General features: G+C 43.4%; 1 protein-coding gene across 1 annotated transcript in view; it reads right to left on the bottom strand.

Moving 5' to 3' along the window:
* The window catches only part of KIF5C (kinesin family member 5C), a 151,369-nt gene extending 134,400 nt beyond the window's left edge, over positions 1–16,969 (bottom strand). Inside the window, exon 1 of the mRNA XM_005859294.2 lies at positions 16,844–16,969. Coding sequence (XP_005859356.1) covers positions 16,844–16,969 — 126 coding nt within the window. The remainder of the gene's footprint in view (positions 1–16,843) is intronic.
* Position 16,970: the final 1 nt, after the last annotated feature.

Raw genomic sequence — 16,970 nt, 5'->3', positions numbered from 1 at the left:
GGGTGGGGTGAGGCAAATAGAAAATAAAAAAGAAATTATCCTTAACTTTAAAAAGATTAATACAGGCCTGGCCAGTGTGGCTTAGTTGGTTGGGCGTTCTCCCATGCACTGACAGGTTGCTGGTATCCAGGCACATACTGGGTTGTGGGCTCAATCCCCATTAGAGGGTGTTGTCAGAGGTAGCTGATTGATGTTTTGTTCTCACATCGATGTCTCTCTCTCTCTCTCTTTCTCTCTTCTCTCTCTCTCTCTCTCTCTCTCTCTCCCCCCCTCTCTCTCTTCCTCTCTCTCAAAAAATCAATATTAAAAAACATAAATAGTGCCTAACCGGTTTGGCTCAGTGGATAGAGCATCAGCCTGCGGACTGAAAGGTCCCGGGTTCGATTCCGGTCAAGGGCATGTACCTTGGTTGCGGGCACATCCCCAGTGGGGGGTGTGCAGGAGGCAGCTGATCGATGTTTCTCTCTCATTGATGTTTCTAGCTCTCTATTCCTCTCCTTCCTCTCTGTAAAAAAATCAATAAAATATATTTTTTAATAAATCTTAAATAGTAATAAAAAAAGATTGATACATTTTCTCCAAATATGCTCCCCCTAAGCATCTAAGTTGAAAAGCACCTGTCTGCAACTTCCCACACTCACTTTCCAGAGTAAGTTCTATCTTCAGGAAGGAAATTGAGTGCTAAAGAATTTCTCCCAGAATTAAGCCACTTTACATGGTTGTTTCCTATCACCTCTACCTTTAAAATAAGCGAGACCAGCGGACATGAAACTACTATTGTACACTGAGGAGCCTCTGACATGCACAATATTCAAAATTGGATAGTTATTAACAGCAATGCAAAAATCTTCCAGGAAACAGATATATTATCAGAAAAGCATTATGTTAAATATGGCTTAAGTTACTTTACTGTGCATCAAATCCTTGAAATTTGGTGATCCATATATGATAACCAGTAGCAAGGAAAACTTCTTCCCCCAACTATTGGGGTTAAACAAGATGTAAGATATTAATCCTTTTGGGTGATAAATCAAGAGCCCGAAACAGTTGGATCATTTGGAATGGACAAGAATTGCATATTGAACTACCAGGTACAGAGCTGTGAAAAGCAAACTGCAATAGCACCTGCCTCTGTGGGACCCAGAAAAGGCTTGTTTGAGGGGAAGGCTCACATGCATTTAAGGATAAATGATTTGTGGAAGCATTTCTGAACCAGCTATAGGCTAGAGTATGAAGTCAACCAAATCAAATTTCAATTCCTCTAGCCCACTTTAAGTCTCCACATCTGATTCCTTCCTGTCTGGTCTAATCTGACCACCTTATTACTCCTCTATACTCAGGCCTCTTGAACATGGCCCTCAGGCTTGCTCCCTCCCTCAAACACACAGTGATCACCTTACATATCTTTTCTCCCAGGTAAAAATTCTACCTCGTCCCTCCTTTTCTCTTTATCTCTTTCTGTGTTCTTTAATTTTTATACCATGAGTGTGTACAAGTTTATCATATTTTTAAAACCTATGATTTAACCAGGCTCATAGGTAAAACTTTCACAAACCAATAAGTTTCTTAAATAAATGGTACTCAACACAATAATTAAGGCATCAAAAAAGAGTGACAAACTATGCAATAGAGAGCAGTACTTTGTATTCAAATTAAATTGTGTAAGAAAGGAAATGTGTCATGTTTTCTATAGTAAGTCAAGAGAACAAAGACACCAAGGAAGGGGACCTACAGCACTCTTTTCTCTTTTTTCTGCCTGACCCAGGTTTCCTCTTCATATTGCCTTTCTTTTCGTTTATCTTATTCAGGTTCTCTGTCCTAGCCCTGGCTTTGCCAGTGATGCCCATAGGATGCTGAACCTGGTTGGTGGGCTAACCCAGAACTAAAGAGCTTATATACAGTAAACTTAGGTAAAAAAAAAAAAAAAAAGAAAAAAAGGCAGAACTGTATGTCTGTAATTATACTTTAAAAAAAAAAGTTAAGTAGTAACCAACAGGCCCTGACTGGGTAGCTCAGCTGGTTAGAGTGTCGCCCATACGCCAAGGTTGCAGATTCCATCCTGTCAGGGCACATACAAGAACCAACCAATGAATGCATAAATAAATGGAACAACAAATCCATGTTTCTCTCTCTTCCTCTCTCTCTAAAATCAATAAATAATTTTTAAAAAATTATTTTTATATCAAAAAAGAGGAAAGAGGAGGGTATAAAAATTAAAATGGATGATGTAGGATGGTGAGATTATGGCTGATTTTGTTGTTGCTGGGCTTTCGTGTTAGCACCATGGCGTTTTCGCCATTTACAAAGGAGGAAAAATCAATTTTGTGCCAATCAACACAAACAGGGACCTGAGTGGGGGGTGGAAGGCAGTTTCCAGCACAGAACCAACGCCTCTAAAGAGCTGTGTGGCCTTCACCTGCAAGGCAACCTCCCCCCACCCCAGCCCACCCCCAGAAGCCAGGACAAAGGCACCTGCGAGCTACAAAGGCAGCGTTTCCTAGGTTTCCCACAACAACATCGCCTCCCACCACGGGTCCTCCTAATGGGCGCCTTTGTTGCGCAGGGTGGAGGGACCTCAGTAGAAGGCGCCTGTGCTAAAGGCAATGCATTCCCAGGACTAGCGGGTTGTCATTCCGAGCATTAGCGACAGAATGGAGGCAGAAGGTAAGTGGCAGATTTGCAATCACAGAGGTGCTCCTTGCCTGAAAATGAAAAACCACCGACCAGGCCCGGGGAGGCCGATCCAAGCGTGGGGAGCAGGGCAGGGGCCCGGGGGCCTGGTGTCCTGTCCCCAGGCGGGCTGCAGTAGGACTCAGGCAGCAGGGCGGCATCGTGACATTTTTCAAAGACAATGCACAGGGTCACCTCTTGGTGTTTTCAATGTCAACCACTACAAATGCATCACAAACCGCATATGGCTGGTACTTAATTACAGGACTGGGGTGGGCTGTTCCTCCCAGGAGCTCCCAGTGGCAATCCTCAATGTCACAATATTTGAGGGGGGAGAGAGGAGCAACAAGAGAGACAGAGGAGGCTGTGGCGCACATCCCTTCTCACATCTTTTCTCAACAATATTCAAAAGCAGCTCCCTAGGAATGCAAAGTGACTGAAGATAAAAAAGCAAATTTTATATTTGCATCAAAGTAAGGATCAAATGGCCCCTCTGCCTGAGGTTTGTTTCCATGGACACAACTAGACTTGCTCTCTCTCTTTTTAACTCCAACAAGACTTTGTTTCCTCTTTTCTTCGGACACTCGGCATAATAATTTTTTTTACTTGCTTTCTACCACTGAGTTATATATATGGTTACTGATGGCAGGGATCTCATCTTATTAGCACATACAGTAAGTCTGCTAGTAAAATGCTCAGCACTGAGCTTAACCCCTAATAAGCCCTCACTCAACACACCAAAATGGAATGGAAGTTAACAAACGCGACAACAATCTGAATGCCAGTGTCTTAATGTAAAAGCAACACTGTCCAATAAAAAAATAATAACAGCCAAAAATGCAACTCACACATGTAACTTTAAATTTTCTAGTAGTCACATCAAAGTAAAAAGGAAAATCTCATCTTATTGATGTTTTTAACCCAATATATCCAAAATATTATCATTTCAACATGCAATGAATACAAAAAATGGAGATACTTTACATTCCTTCTTTTGTACTGTCTTCAAAAACCAGAGTACATTTTACATTTACTTTACATCCTAATTTGGACTAATTTTTCAAAGACAATGTGCCGGGTAACAGTCACAGGTGGCTAGTGGCCACTGTTCTGGACAGTATTACAGCACAGTATTCCAGTGAAGCCCCCCTCCTTAGTCATAAAGAACTCGTTTAACTTTAAGCTTTCCATTAATCTGTATGTTACCTCTTCATATCTGTGTTTCATAGAACTAAGGAAACAAAGTATTAAATAGGTGTATATTTTCCCCTTTATAAGCTCTTTTGGATAAATGTCTAAACCAGAAAATACTGCTTAAAATACTTCTTCAAGCCAATCTTTATCAAGAGCCATATTTATTAAGGAACATTTAACAAACACATGAACAAGCGTTGTTACTCTAGAACAGTGATTTTCAACTTTTTTCATCTTATGGCACACATAAACTAATTACTAAAATTCTACAGCACACCACAAAACATATCTTTTGCTGCTCTGACAAAAAAAAATAGGTATACTTTTGATTCATTTACATTGGATGGCTATTGTTGTGTTGGCTGTTATCTTTTTTTAAATATATTTTATTGATTTTTTTACAGAGAGGAAGGGAGAGGGATAGAAAGTTAGAAACATCGATGAGAGAGAAACATCGATCAGCTGCCTCCTGCACACCCTCTACTGGGGATGTGCCCACAACAAAGGTACATGCCCTTGACCAGAATCGAACCCAGGACCCTTCAGTCCACAGGCCAACGCTCTATCTACTGAGCCAAACCGGCTAGGGCTGTTACCATTTTTTTATTTGACAATCTAAGTGGGGAAAGGTCAGTACCTCTGACTAAATCAGTGGTTCTCAACCTTCCTAATGCCATGACCCTTTAATACAGTTCTTCATGTTGTGGTGACCCCCAACCATAAAATTATTTTCATTGCTACTTCATAACTGTAATTTTGCTACTGTTATGAATCATAATGTAAATATCTGATATGCAGGATGTATTTTCATTGTTACAAATTGAACATAATTAAAGCATAGTGATTAATCACAAAAACAATACGTAATTATATATGTGTTTTCCGATGCTCTTAGGGGACCCCTGTGAAAGGGTCGTTCGACCCCCAAAGGGGTCACGACCCATAGGTTGGCGACCCACAGGTTGAGAACCGCTGGACTAAATAGTCAGATATTGCACATTTTAAAAATTCTTACGGCACAATAGTTGCATATAGTACTTTGGGTGTAGGTGACCATGGTTAAGGGAGATGGGCTGGAAATCTTGATTAGCCTGGATTGTTCTGTGTGTTTCTACTGCCGCACATGACTCTCCCACTTGTTTGAACAGATAATTAGTAGGTTGTGTTGCTTAGTAATTATTATGGAAGAGCTAAACACTTCCCTTCTAACGTCTACTTTTCACAAATATGTAAATAAACTATTAGTAGTTAGGAGAAGGCTTTGATGCCACCATGATGACATTAGTACCAGGGACCCAAGAATGCCAGGGACCCAGACTCCCCTAACAGTCACCCCTCCTCTTCACTGGGTGGGCAAGTGTGCTCTGCACAGGTGCAGCACAGCAGGTATAAGGCCCCACCTGGGTAGGGTGCCAGCCCATACTGAAGCTGGCCAGCGTCTCAGGTAAGAAGGCTTATGTGGTCTTCCTACTCTCCTCACCTCACCTCTAGACCATCCTGCAGCCCAACCTCTTCTGAACCTGCAGACCAGCCCACCTGGGCCTGAATCTGTGCATCCAGCCTCACTTGTCCACTCAGCAGCAGATAGAGCGACTTAAAAAGAAAAAACAAAAAAACAGCCCCTGGAAGACAGCCCAGGAAGCCAGATCCTGCTGTGGTTGGCTTACAGAGGCCAGACACAGGAAGGAACTGCCTGCCTCCCATGGGATCCCGCCCACCAGCAACCAGGACCAACAGAGGTTTGGACACTGACCAATCAGATTGGCATTTGTTCCTCTCTGTGGGGCAGGAGGTGACTGACTATGAAAGGGAAATACAAGCTCCCCACCCCCAAGACTAAGCCAAAGTTTCTGATGTCAGATGAAGTTATTTCCCCCGGTCCCCAGATGAAAATCAATAACCTTTGAGGAGTGAGGTGCCAGACAGTTCGTTCAGGAAAAAAAACTATGATATGACCTCCTCAGACAATTGAAGCAGACTGCTCTTCATTTCCTCATGAGGCAAAATGAGATGTAAGAATGGGAGAGATCGCTCTAAGAGAGATCCCGGGAAAGGAAGAGTCCCTGGGACTTGTCAACCCAAAAGTGTGTAGCCAAGATCTTTAAACAAAATGCTTCTAAAATGATATCATTGATCTGCAGCTCTTCCGACCATACCATATCCTGCAGTCAAGGAAGTTACAGCATAAATTATTGGGATGTTTGCACTTTTTCTACACTCACATCCTCCTCCAAAAGTTTTTTTCTTTTTAAAAAAAGAAAATGTTTTTATTTATTTTAAAGAGAGGAGGGAGAAGGATAGAGATAGAAACATCGATAGGCTGCCTCCTGCACGTCCCCTACTGGGGATCGATCCCGCAACCCAGGCATGTGCCTTGATCAAGAATAGATCCTGTGACCTCTTGGTTCATAGTTCGATGCTCAACCACCAGCTGGGCAAAAGTTTGTTCTTTTTTTATGAGTAAAGAAAGAAAAAATAAAAACAGAACTACAAACCTCCTTCCTTAAAGAGCACCGAATTCTGTACTCACCTCTAAGCTTTCCCTTCAGCTCTGTGGATTTATTTTCCAGTATTCAATTCACATCGAGGATGGGTATTCATTTATTCATTGACTGAAAAGGTAATAAATACTAATACAAGTATACACACCTAAAAGAATTGCTCTAAATGTAGTTGGTACCGAGCTAATAAGGGTGGGCACTGATCTTGGAAGACAAATGAGTGATGTATCTGCCTGCTTTCCTGAAGCTGATGCAAGGTGACTAAAGCAAGGAAAGAAGCAGCAGGAGAAAAGCTATAAAACATGAAGCTCTCTAAATAGCTTGTCTGCCTGACACTGCAATGCCAGCCTTGGTCTATTAAAAAGATAACTGGACGTGCCAATGGTTAAGGGTGATGGGCTGGAAATCTTCATTAGCCCTGACTGCTTTGTGTGTTTGTGAGTCTATACTAACTCCTCCTTCTTGTTTCCAGAGGTAAATGTATGAGCATTCCTTCCTCTCTTCGCTTGCAATTAATAGTAGCTGGTATTCTGATGTGAGCAAACCAAATGTAGAAGAATTTATGAGGCAATGGGTGGGGGGGTGTTGGACTTGGACATTTGGCATTAAGGAATTGTTCATATTTTCACTTGATAATGTTAGTATGATTTTAAGAGTCCTGATCTTTTAAAGATATATATTACAATTTAGGGATAAAATGATTTGAGATGTTTCACTCTAATCAATGTCACTCCAATAAATTCAATTTTTAAAAAGAGATTTCATTTTAAAACAATCAAGTGATTTTGGAGGGAAAGGTTAGGAAAATAGAGATAAAATAAGTTTGGTCAATGTATTGATGATGGTTAAAAACAGCTCACGGGGGGTATATTTTGTTATTCTTTCTATTTTTGGTATAACTTTAAAATTTTATATAGTAAGTTTTTTAAAAGAGTACCTAGTAATCAAGGGGGAAAGCTCTTTTTAGGGCACTTTGGAGGGGGACTATTTTATCCCTTCTCAACTTACCACTGCCCAGAAGATACCACAGGCCATTCAATGTCAGCGCCAAGAAGAAAGGCACAGCTACCTTCCTTTTCTTGAAGATTACAATCTTGGCCTCTTATCTCTCTCTCTGCCTCAAGAGACAGATTTAGCTTTTGATCACCACCAAGAGACAGCATCCTTCAGGATATTGAAACGGACAAGAAACAGCCTACAAAATCCTATGGTTTACATTACAAGTGTGAAGGCATTGCCATGTTCTGCATCTGTGGGTTAAAGTGTGTGACGACACACACTTTCTGTAAGAATTTAGTTTAACTCGGGTATGAAGGGATGGATGCCTTGTGAGACAAAAAGGCAGCAATTCTATGGGGTAATAAGCAAAGAAGTGAGAGTATAAAACAGAAGACAGTTCATCATCTCTGAACTGCTCCCTCTCAAAAACAATGGACGCCTTAAAACCATCTGTATCCTTTGACCAGCCACCCCAATTCTAGAAATGTATTCTAACAAAATAATTGGCCAAGTGCACAAAGAAATGTGGGCACTGATGTTTATCACCCTTTTGTTTATAACAGAAAAGAAAAATCCAAATAGCTATCAGTAGGGAATGGTTCAATGAAGTATTGACAAGACATATGATGGAATGACATGTAACCTTAAAAATGCAGATGTCTGAGTATACTGTAGGTTTCAAAACAGATTTTGTAAAGTCATATCTTTGTTTTAAAACAAAATGTATTGTTTTATGAATAGAAAAGAGCTGGAATAAACAATAGAATGTTAACAATGGTGTTTTCTAGCTCATAAAATTAAAAGTGATTTTTGCCTTCATGCTTTCTGAATGGTTTAAGTTTTTCCCCCCAATGAGCTTACAATCTATCAGGACCCCTGAAAAAGCTATTATTTTTAAAGCAATAACAATAAAACCATGAAGATGCCCAAGTAGGAAAAACAAGTTACCAGAGCTGGAAAGTCGCCAAATATCTCCAGGCTCTGACATCTGACAGCCTAGAAGAGACAGCATTCTTCCATCTCTTTCAAAAGACATCATGTACTGAGCACCTACTCTGTTCCGGGAACTGTTCCAGGCATTGGAGATGGAAATAAATGGAACTAAATAAATAATAGCTGAAAATCACATTAGCTCTCAGTCTAATTGGAGGAAAGGACACACATACTCAAAGAAATGCAGTTCTTGGGAAGTTGAGCCAGGAGCTGTGCATGGTACAAGGGGTTCACAGCAGGAAGGGTCTAACCTGGCCAGGGGTGAAGGGAAGAGGGGCCGATCAGAAAAATATCAGGGGGGCACCACGGGATGAGACTCTAAAGGTAAAGGGATGCTTGCCATGCAGGACCATCATCCTAGGCATGTGGGGTGTGAGCAGCTGTTGGTAGGGAGGTACTGAGATGCCTAATCTTTTCAGAAGAGGGCAGCACAGATGGAACATGGGGTGAAGTTAGGAAGATAGGCAGGCCCAGAATATGGAGGGCCTTGAATGCCCCCCACGGAAGCATTTGGATTCCCTCTGACAAAGACTCACTCCTTAATCAAACTTGAGTCAGGCTCCTCTGAGAATCTCTTCTCAACTGGGCCTCAACCTTGGACTTCCAGGTCTGTCCCTGCAGAGTCTAGTTTTAGCAAGAGCCCTGCTAAGGCAGTGTAGAGAGAACCCTCACCCCGAACATCTCATCACCCTCGATACCTCAGTACCAACATCTTGATACCTTGGTTATCTGGCCTGCCTTCAGGAAGAATCCTGCTAGGTCAGTTCAGCAAGAATTCCCCCCACCCCGTATGTCCCCTCTGAGTAACTGTCCACCCACCGACCCCTCATCCTGCTCCACTTGTATTTCCATTTGGAGTCGAGCCTGATTTCTCTCCCCTGTTGCAACAGTGTTGACACCAATGGCAATCACTTCAGTGTTGACACCAATGGCAATCACTTCCTTACTATGTTTACCACTGTCACAATAATTTTCTCTTAACACAACCTGAGGGTACTGGGGAAACTGTGAAGGGTCTGGGCCTTCGCAGATTAGGAAGTCTGACAAGAGTACAGAGAAATCCCCACTAGTGGGTCCCAAGTAGCACATTTTCTGAAGGCCTGCGACGTGCCAGCACCGTGCTCAGCACTCTACAAGCAGGATCTCCTGTCAACGTCACAACCCCAGAACACGGAGAGTGTTGTTCTTCCCATCCCCCAGGCCAGAAGCTGGAACTCAGTGTGGGTTAGCAATCTGTCCAAGTTCACACAGCCAAGAAGTCGCAGAGCTGGGAGTTCGTCTTGGGCTGCCTGACTGGTATCCAGGTTGGGTGCTGGGGAGGTACATTATAGTGAATCTAAAACTCCACTTTCTCTCAGGCTCTGTAATATTTGCAAATAATCACAGACTCAACAACACAATTCCTACTGAAAGGAACTTGATTGATGTGCAGCAAATGGGTTAAAGGAGGAGCTTTCTTCACCAAAAAAAAAATAGGACTTCATGAAAAACCTGAGAGAAATAAGGTGAAATGGGATCTGTCAAGGGGCTACTTTTTCTTTAATTAGAGAGAAAGCATTAGGGGATAGGTGGCTTTGTTTTTGCTTGTTTAATAAGGAGACACAGGTGATCATTCTGAGGCAGGGACTAAAGGGGACCCAAAGGTGGAGGAGGCTTCCTATTTTGAAGAGGGGAGAAGAGCCGAGAGTGGAAAACATAGTCATTAAATAGGGCAGTCGGGCCAGACAAGCACAGGTGGAGGCAGAGGGAACTCCCCAGCGATGCCCAAGTTACTTAAGGTAATTCAGAACCTGGCAATTACGGAGACTTGATTCCAGGCAGGAAACAGGAGGGAAAGGAACCCTCAATAATCAAAATATACTGTACTTACTAAACAACTACAATAAAGGAGACAAAGATATTTAAAAAACACAAAACAGTTCTGTGTCCCTGAGAAACTTATAATTTACATGGGGAGGACATGGACACACACACACACACACACACACTCCACACACACAATCCTATATATGATCATTGTAGATAAAAGGAACAGCTGATAAGTCTATAAATAAGGAAATGGGAGATGCGCTCTGGCCCCATGGATGGTTAGAAATTCTACAAATAAGCTGAAGAGTGGCTATTCTGAGCAGGAGGATGGAGTGAGCTGGGTGAACAAATGCCTAAGAAATGAGGGTTTTCAGGAGCTAGTCAGAGTTAAAGGCAATAATTTGAGGGACAAAGATAATTCTGAAAATGAGGAAAATTACGAGGGAATTAGGAAATATGGGAGGTAATTAGCATGTATTGAGCATTTTCTCTGTGCCAAATTCCGTTTTGACCACTTCATTTCATTTCATCCAAATGACCCTACGACCAAAGTAATTATCCCCACTTTAAATGAGCGGGTTGAGGCCCAGAGAAGCTAAGGAGCTTTTAAAAAGCCTTACAGCCAGCTAGTAAATCCATACTTTCTGTCTGACTCTCCCTGATGCCTCCATCTACTCCACTCACTTATGTAGCACCAACTGTGTGCAGAGTAGCCTCCAGGGACACATGACAGATTATGGCTACTCTCATGTGTTCCCTCATTCCAGGGTTTCAGAGGGTATATTTACAGGCAACCACTAATCCAGTTTCAGGTGATGTAAACATCTCTGAATTTAGGGCACCGAGGAGTGAAGGACTGATATATTTCAACACTACTAAACACTATTAATACTCACTCAAAGTGTCAACTGAATAAACTCTTTAAACCCTAGCTTAAAATGTTAGTGCTTTTAAATGGGAATGCAAAATGGTACAACCATCTTGGAAAATTGTTTGGCAGTTTCTTTTTTTTTTTAATTTTTATTGATTGATTTGAGAGAGAGAGAGAAACTTTAATTTGTTGTTCCACTTATTTATGGGTTCAATGGTTGATTCTTGTACGTGCCCTGACCAGGGAGGGATCCAACCCACAATGGAGTATCAGGATGACGCTCTAAGTCTAACCAATTGAGCTACTGGGCCAGAGCTGTTTGGCACTTTCTTAGAATTAAACATAGAGTTAAGTATGATCTAGTTAGCAATCCCACTCCTGGGTACTCATCCAAGAGATATAAAACTCTATTCTCACACAAAAACCTATATACATAGGTATAGAGCAGCTTTATGCATAATCGTCCCAAGCTGGAAACAACACAAATGCCCTTCAACAGATGAATGGATAAACAAACTGTAGTGCACCCATCTAATGGAATACCACTAAGTAATAAAAAAAAAAAAAGAACTGTTGATACGTATAAGAACCCAGACTAAAAAAGATACTTAATATATGATTCCATTTTCATGACAATTTGGAAAAGGCAAAGTTACAGAAGAACAGATAAGTGGTTGCCAGGGGTTAAGAGAGAGGAGAAGGTTTGACTACATGAGGGCTTTTTCTTTTTTTTTTTATGGTGGTATGTGGTAGACAGAATAATGGGCCCAAACCATGTTCATACTCTAAACCCTGGAAATCTGTGGATATGTGAACATTAAGGGTAAAAGGTACTTTGCAGATGGAATTAAGGTTGCTAATCAGCTGACCTTAAAATAGGGAGGTTATCTGATTATCGGGGTAGGCTCAGTATAATCACACGGGCCCTTAAAAGTGGAAGAGGGAGGGAATAATTAATGAGAGAGACTTGCCATGGAAGTAGAGACAGGAGAAATCTGAAGCATGAGAGCGACTCAACCGTTGCTGGTTTTTAAGTTGCAGAAATTGGCTAGAACCTGAGAGTAGCCCAGGCTGACAGCATGGAAATGGGAACCTTAGTCCTACAACCACTAAGAACTGAATTCTGCCACCAACCTGAGTGAGCAAAAGCATGGATTCTCCCTTAGTCCCTCCAGAAAAGAACACAGCCCTGCCAGCACCACCTTGGTTTTGGCTTTATGAGACTCTGAAAAGAGAAATCAGCTGAGCTGATGGACTTCTGACCCACGGAAACTGTAGATAATAAACTCACATTGTTTAAAGCCTCAAGTGTGAGGTAATTTGTTACAGCAGCAACAGAAAACTAATACAGCATAACTACATAACGCTGTATTTGTCAAACTCCCTACAAAATACACACTGAGAGAGAGAGAGAGAGAGAGAGAGAGAGAGAGAGAGATTTGATGGTGCATAAATTTACAAAGAAAAAATTTTAATGCTCTTGCTTTTAAAGACCATCACTATAGACAAGAGAAAAGTTCTAGCCATATTTCCTCACTTCTTCAGTCCTCAATCGACACAGTGATAACTGAGGTTTGGAACTTTGTTTCTGTCCCAACTCCTGCCTTCCTTGCCCAGCCACTGCCCAGAACTCAGCGAAGCTCCTGCAGACAGAGGCCCCTTTCCACACCACTCACCAGCTCAGGATCTGTGGCTGATGCTTTGCTTTGGCTCTCAAACAAGCTGGGACGTACAGGTCTCGGGAGGAAGCACCCATCTTTAACAAGACCCGCTTTTCCAGGACTTGGAACCAGAGAATGAAAGGACAGCTCCAAACTTAAGTGTGCAAGTCCATTTCAAAGAACCTGACCGTGGACTCTCCAAGACCGTTTCCATCAACAAAGATGCATCAAAACCAATAGGCAGAGCCCAAAGTAATGATGACTCGCCGGATTTTTAGCAGATAACGGAGGAGTACTCCGAGAAATGCCATAAACCCAATCTATTTCTCTGTAGAATTAACGTGGCGTCCCTTTGCTAATCACTAGGCCACCCCACCCTCTACATCTAGGTCACCACCAGTGTCCTTAGGTCTCCTACTTTATAACAAAGCTGAACGTAGTTCTCTCACAGCATTTTTAGTATAGTATATGCTATTTACCTGGCCTGCTCAAAGGACTAGCACTTCTCTTTAAAATTGTTTCTTAACTACTCCTCACAGTGTACAGCCAATTAAAAGTCCATAAAATAAGTTAAATATGCCAAAGTAAAGACTGCTGGACTCAACAAAGAGATCAATAAACATTTGTTAAATGTCTTCTGTGGAGAAGGCCCTGGGAGTACAAAGAGGCAAAACACAGAAGGTCCTTGTTTCTCTCTGCAGATGGCTTACAATGCCATCAGACAGATGACCAAAATTAATAATAACCTAAGGCAAAAGATTACATGATCATATACAAAATAAATGCCACAGGAGTTCAAAGTGGGGAGAGAGAGTGGCTGGGGAGATCAAGGGAAGAAAGCTTTGCACAGGAGCTGAAAAAAAAATGCAGGAAAATAAAGATGATTCCTGCAAGACAGAACATTTTTCTCAAAAAGAGAAATCTAGAAACTCTATCTGCAAAATCTCCCTGTTCACACACATTTCCCTAAGATTTTAACAGGACTCTAAAGAGGAAAACAAATTACCCCAGTTTCAAAAACAGAAAGAATTTCTGGGATTCTGAATTTAGACTAACAGCTAACTCCACAGAAATTCATTCTTTACTGGTCTCTGTTGTGGGTGAAGGTTACTGGCATTTCTGGATGGTTCTGGGCTTCTTGGGTCATCCCCACAAACTACACTCCTGCAGTGAGGAAGGGAGGACCCACCTTAGGCAGTCTCCACCTGAAACTGAGCTACCTGGGCTGCTTCCAACTGAACTGACGGGGGAGTTACTCTACTCGGTGTACAAAACCTGACACAGGCTGCCAGAGCTGTCATTTCCCTTATGAATGAGGAATGGCAAGGGTCCTAGCACATGGCAACCAGTCCCAACACCCTTCAGCATCCAGCAGTTTTTTATTCTGTACCCACACCCACCAAAAGAGGTGTGTAAGAGAATGTTCGTAGCAGCTCTGACTACATTAGCCCCAAATTGGAAACTATCCAGATGGCTACCAACAGTTAATGAACAAACTGTGCTACATTCATATGGGATACTACAGAACAATGAGGATGAACAAACTGCTGCCACACGCCACAGCATGGATGAATTTGACAAGCATAATAATGTTGAGCACAAGAAGCCACACAGAAAAGCGAACATATTGTTTGGTTTTATGTATGTAAAGTTTTAAAAAAAAAAGGAAGCAAAACTAATCTATGACATTAGAAGTCAGAACAGTGGTTGCCCTAAAGCAGGAGGAAGTAGCCCAGGAAGGGACACGAGGGGGACTTCTGGGGTCCTGAAAATGTCTGTTTCTTAGTTTGAGAGGTGATTACAAGGGAGTGTTTATTTTATAAAAATTCATCAAGCTGTACAATTATGATTACATCTTTCTATAGGAATGCGCTATTTCAATAAGAAATTTATCTGAAAACTGTTATATTAAAGGATTAATACAAAAATTTAACTTTATAGTTGAAGAGCTACATGTGTATTCAGACACAATTTTTCTGTTTAAATTACTTATTTTATATGGTGACCATTTTAATGGTAAAATTTATTTTATATCATTTGCTTTCATTGATTTGGTCAAGAACATATACATTTAGATAGGAAATACACCCTCACAGTAATGTCATAATATTAAATAAATATAACCCTAAAATTAAGGATCTCTGTTTAATCTCTGGCCTGCACACAGATTAAACAGGATGATATACAGTGTGGGACAAAAGTAGATTTACAATTGTTTGTATGGAAAATAATAATACAAGAATAAACTCTGTTTTGAGTACTCACAACTGTAAACCTATTTTTGCCCCACCCTGTATTACTCCACTTTGTTAGTCCTGGTCTATCGCTTTTAGAAACAAAGAGGAGGAGGAGGAGGAGGAGGAGGAGGAGGAGGAGGAGCAGAAAAAGAAGAAACTTCTCCAAGCTATTCTTTAAAACTTCTGAGAAAGGGGGGAAAAAAAAGGGTCACCAGACATGTTCTAGTGCTGCACAATTATTTGTTTTAAAAAATTGTTACAAGGCAAGGGGCAGGGACTGGATGTCCCCAGTAACTCCCACTCTAAGCCCAGACTGTAGGCTGATCCCAGCTTAGGGGTGTAACCCAAACAACTTACTATTTGCCCCATGCACCGGCCATGGATAGATCAATATCCCCTATCTGCCGTTAATTACAGACTTTTCCTCCTCATCCATAGCTGCAGCATAGACCTTCTCTTCAATTTAACATGAAGCAGAGAAAATTCCTCTCTCCAACCCTCAGAGGTCACCTCCCAGAAAGCACCCCCAGCCACAGAGCAGTTAGCAGTCAGTGTCCTGGTGACTGTGAAAATGAGGACTGAGAAAGGGTCATCCGGGGAGCTGCCCTCCTTAGGGGGGTACATGACGCCCAGACGCCAAGGTCAGAGCCTTGCCGGGGTTCCCTCCGGAGGAGAGCGACCGGCCTCCTGGTACACTTCGCACCTGCCAGTCCCAGGGGGCCCTGGGCGGCGCCGCAGCCTTGGCGAAGATGCAGGGAACGGCCGGGGCAGGCAGGCGTCGCCTCTGGTTTGAGAAAGGCCTGGCAGACTCTGGCTGAGACCCTCTATAAATTGTCACCCGTCAATCACTGACCTAAATACACCAGCCACTGGGGGAATGGCAGGGAGGGGGCTGGTCGGAGCATGCTCAGTGATCGGGATGACATCACTTAATCAATGCCGGGCCGGGAAGGCTGCATCAGCAGCCGCGAGCGGAGCGGGCTGCCAGGAACGTGTGTCAGCGGGGATCTCGAGGCTCCCATTAACTCGGTCTCTCCCCACGCGGCTCGCATACAAAGAGGGCACCCGCAGCTACACTCGCTGGGGACCGGGGAGGCGGGAGGGAAGCGGCGGGGGGGAGGGGAGAAGAGTGAGAAACAAAGCTAGTTTATTTCAGTTGACATATTCCTCTAAGAACTAAAAACTCAGGGTATTCCCTCCCCCCACCAGCAGCCCCATCTGCAGGGGAGGGGGTCGGCGGGGAAAGGGGGAGAGTGAGGGAGATCCAGAGGGAAGGGGGCCCTCGCCACACAAAGTAACTTCTGCTCTCTGCACAGTGAGGCTGCTGGCCTGCGTCCTGGGCCCCCTCGCCCCGCACATGAGGGCACACAGTCCTCCCCACTCAGTACCAAACACATCCGAGGGGCGGTGGGCACCGTGCAGGGGAGTCGCCCCATTTAGGGAGGGGTCAGGCCCGGGCTCCATGTCCGAGGCAGCCGAGGTGGAGAAAAAGCAGGAGGCACAGCAGGCCTCCCGAGGACACCAGGCCGCGGGGTTCCCTGCACCCCGCCTTCAGCGCGCAAAGCAAGGTGAAACGCCGGGGGGAGCCGCGTCTACACGGCAGTGGGAGCTCCGAGTCCAGGCCACGGTTTTTTCCAGTACTTTTTTTTCTCCTTCTTTTGCATAGATCGTGAGAAAAGGTAAAAAATGTTCGATAAATCAAACTGACCCCTGGGATCATTTGTGGGTTTGCAGAGCTCATACTTTGAAGGGGAGCCAGGACATCCCGGCCTGAGGGTACCCTGGACCTCCCCTCCCCACGCGGCATGAACAGGGAGGGGAACAAAAGGCCCACCCGGGCCCCCACCCCGCGGGGAGCCGGTCTGCGGCGCGAAGCAGGAGGGGAGGCCGGACGCCCCGGCCACTTACCCCGATGACCACGGTCTCATCGCCTTTAAATTTGGGGATGAATTTGTCCCCGCGGAGGATCTCCGCTTCGTTGAGGGGCCGGAACCGGCACATCACTTTGATGCTGCATTCAGCTGGGTCCGCCATC

This window comes from Myotis brandtii, unplaced genomic scaffold (genome assembly GCF_000412655.1).
Source record: "Myotis brandtii unplaced genomic scaffold, ASM41265v1 scaffold125, whole genome shotgun sequence".
NCBI classification, from domain to species: domain Eukaryota; kingdom Metazoa; phylum Chordata; class Mammalia; order Chiroptera; family Vespertilionidae; genus Myotis; species Myotis brandtii.
Note: the sequence above shows the minus strand (reverse complement) of the source record. Positions and strands in the feature narration are given on the sequence as shown.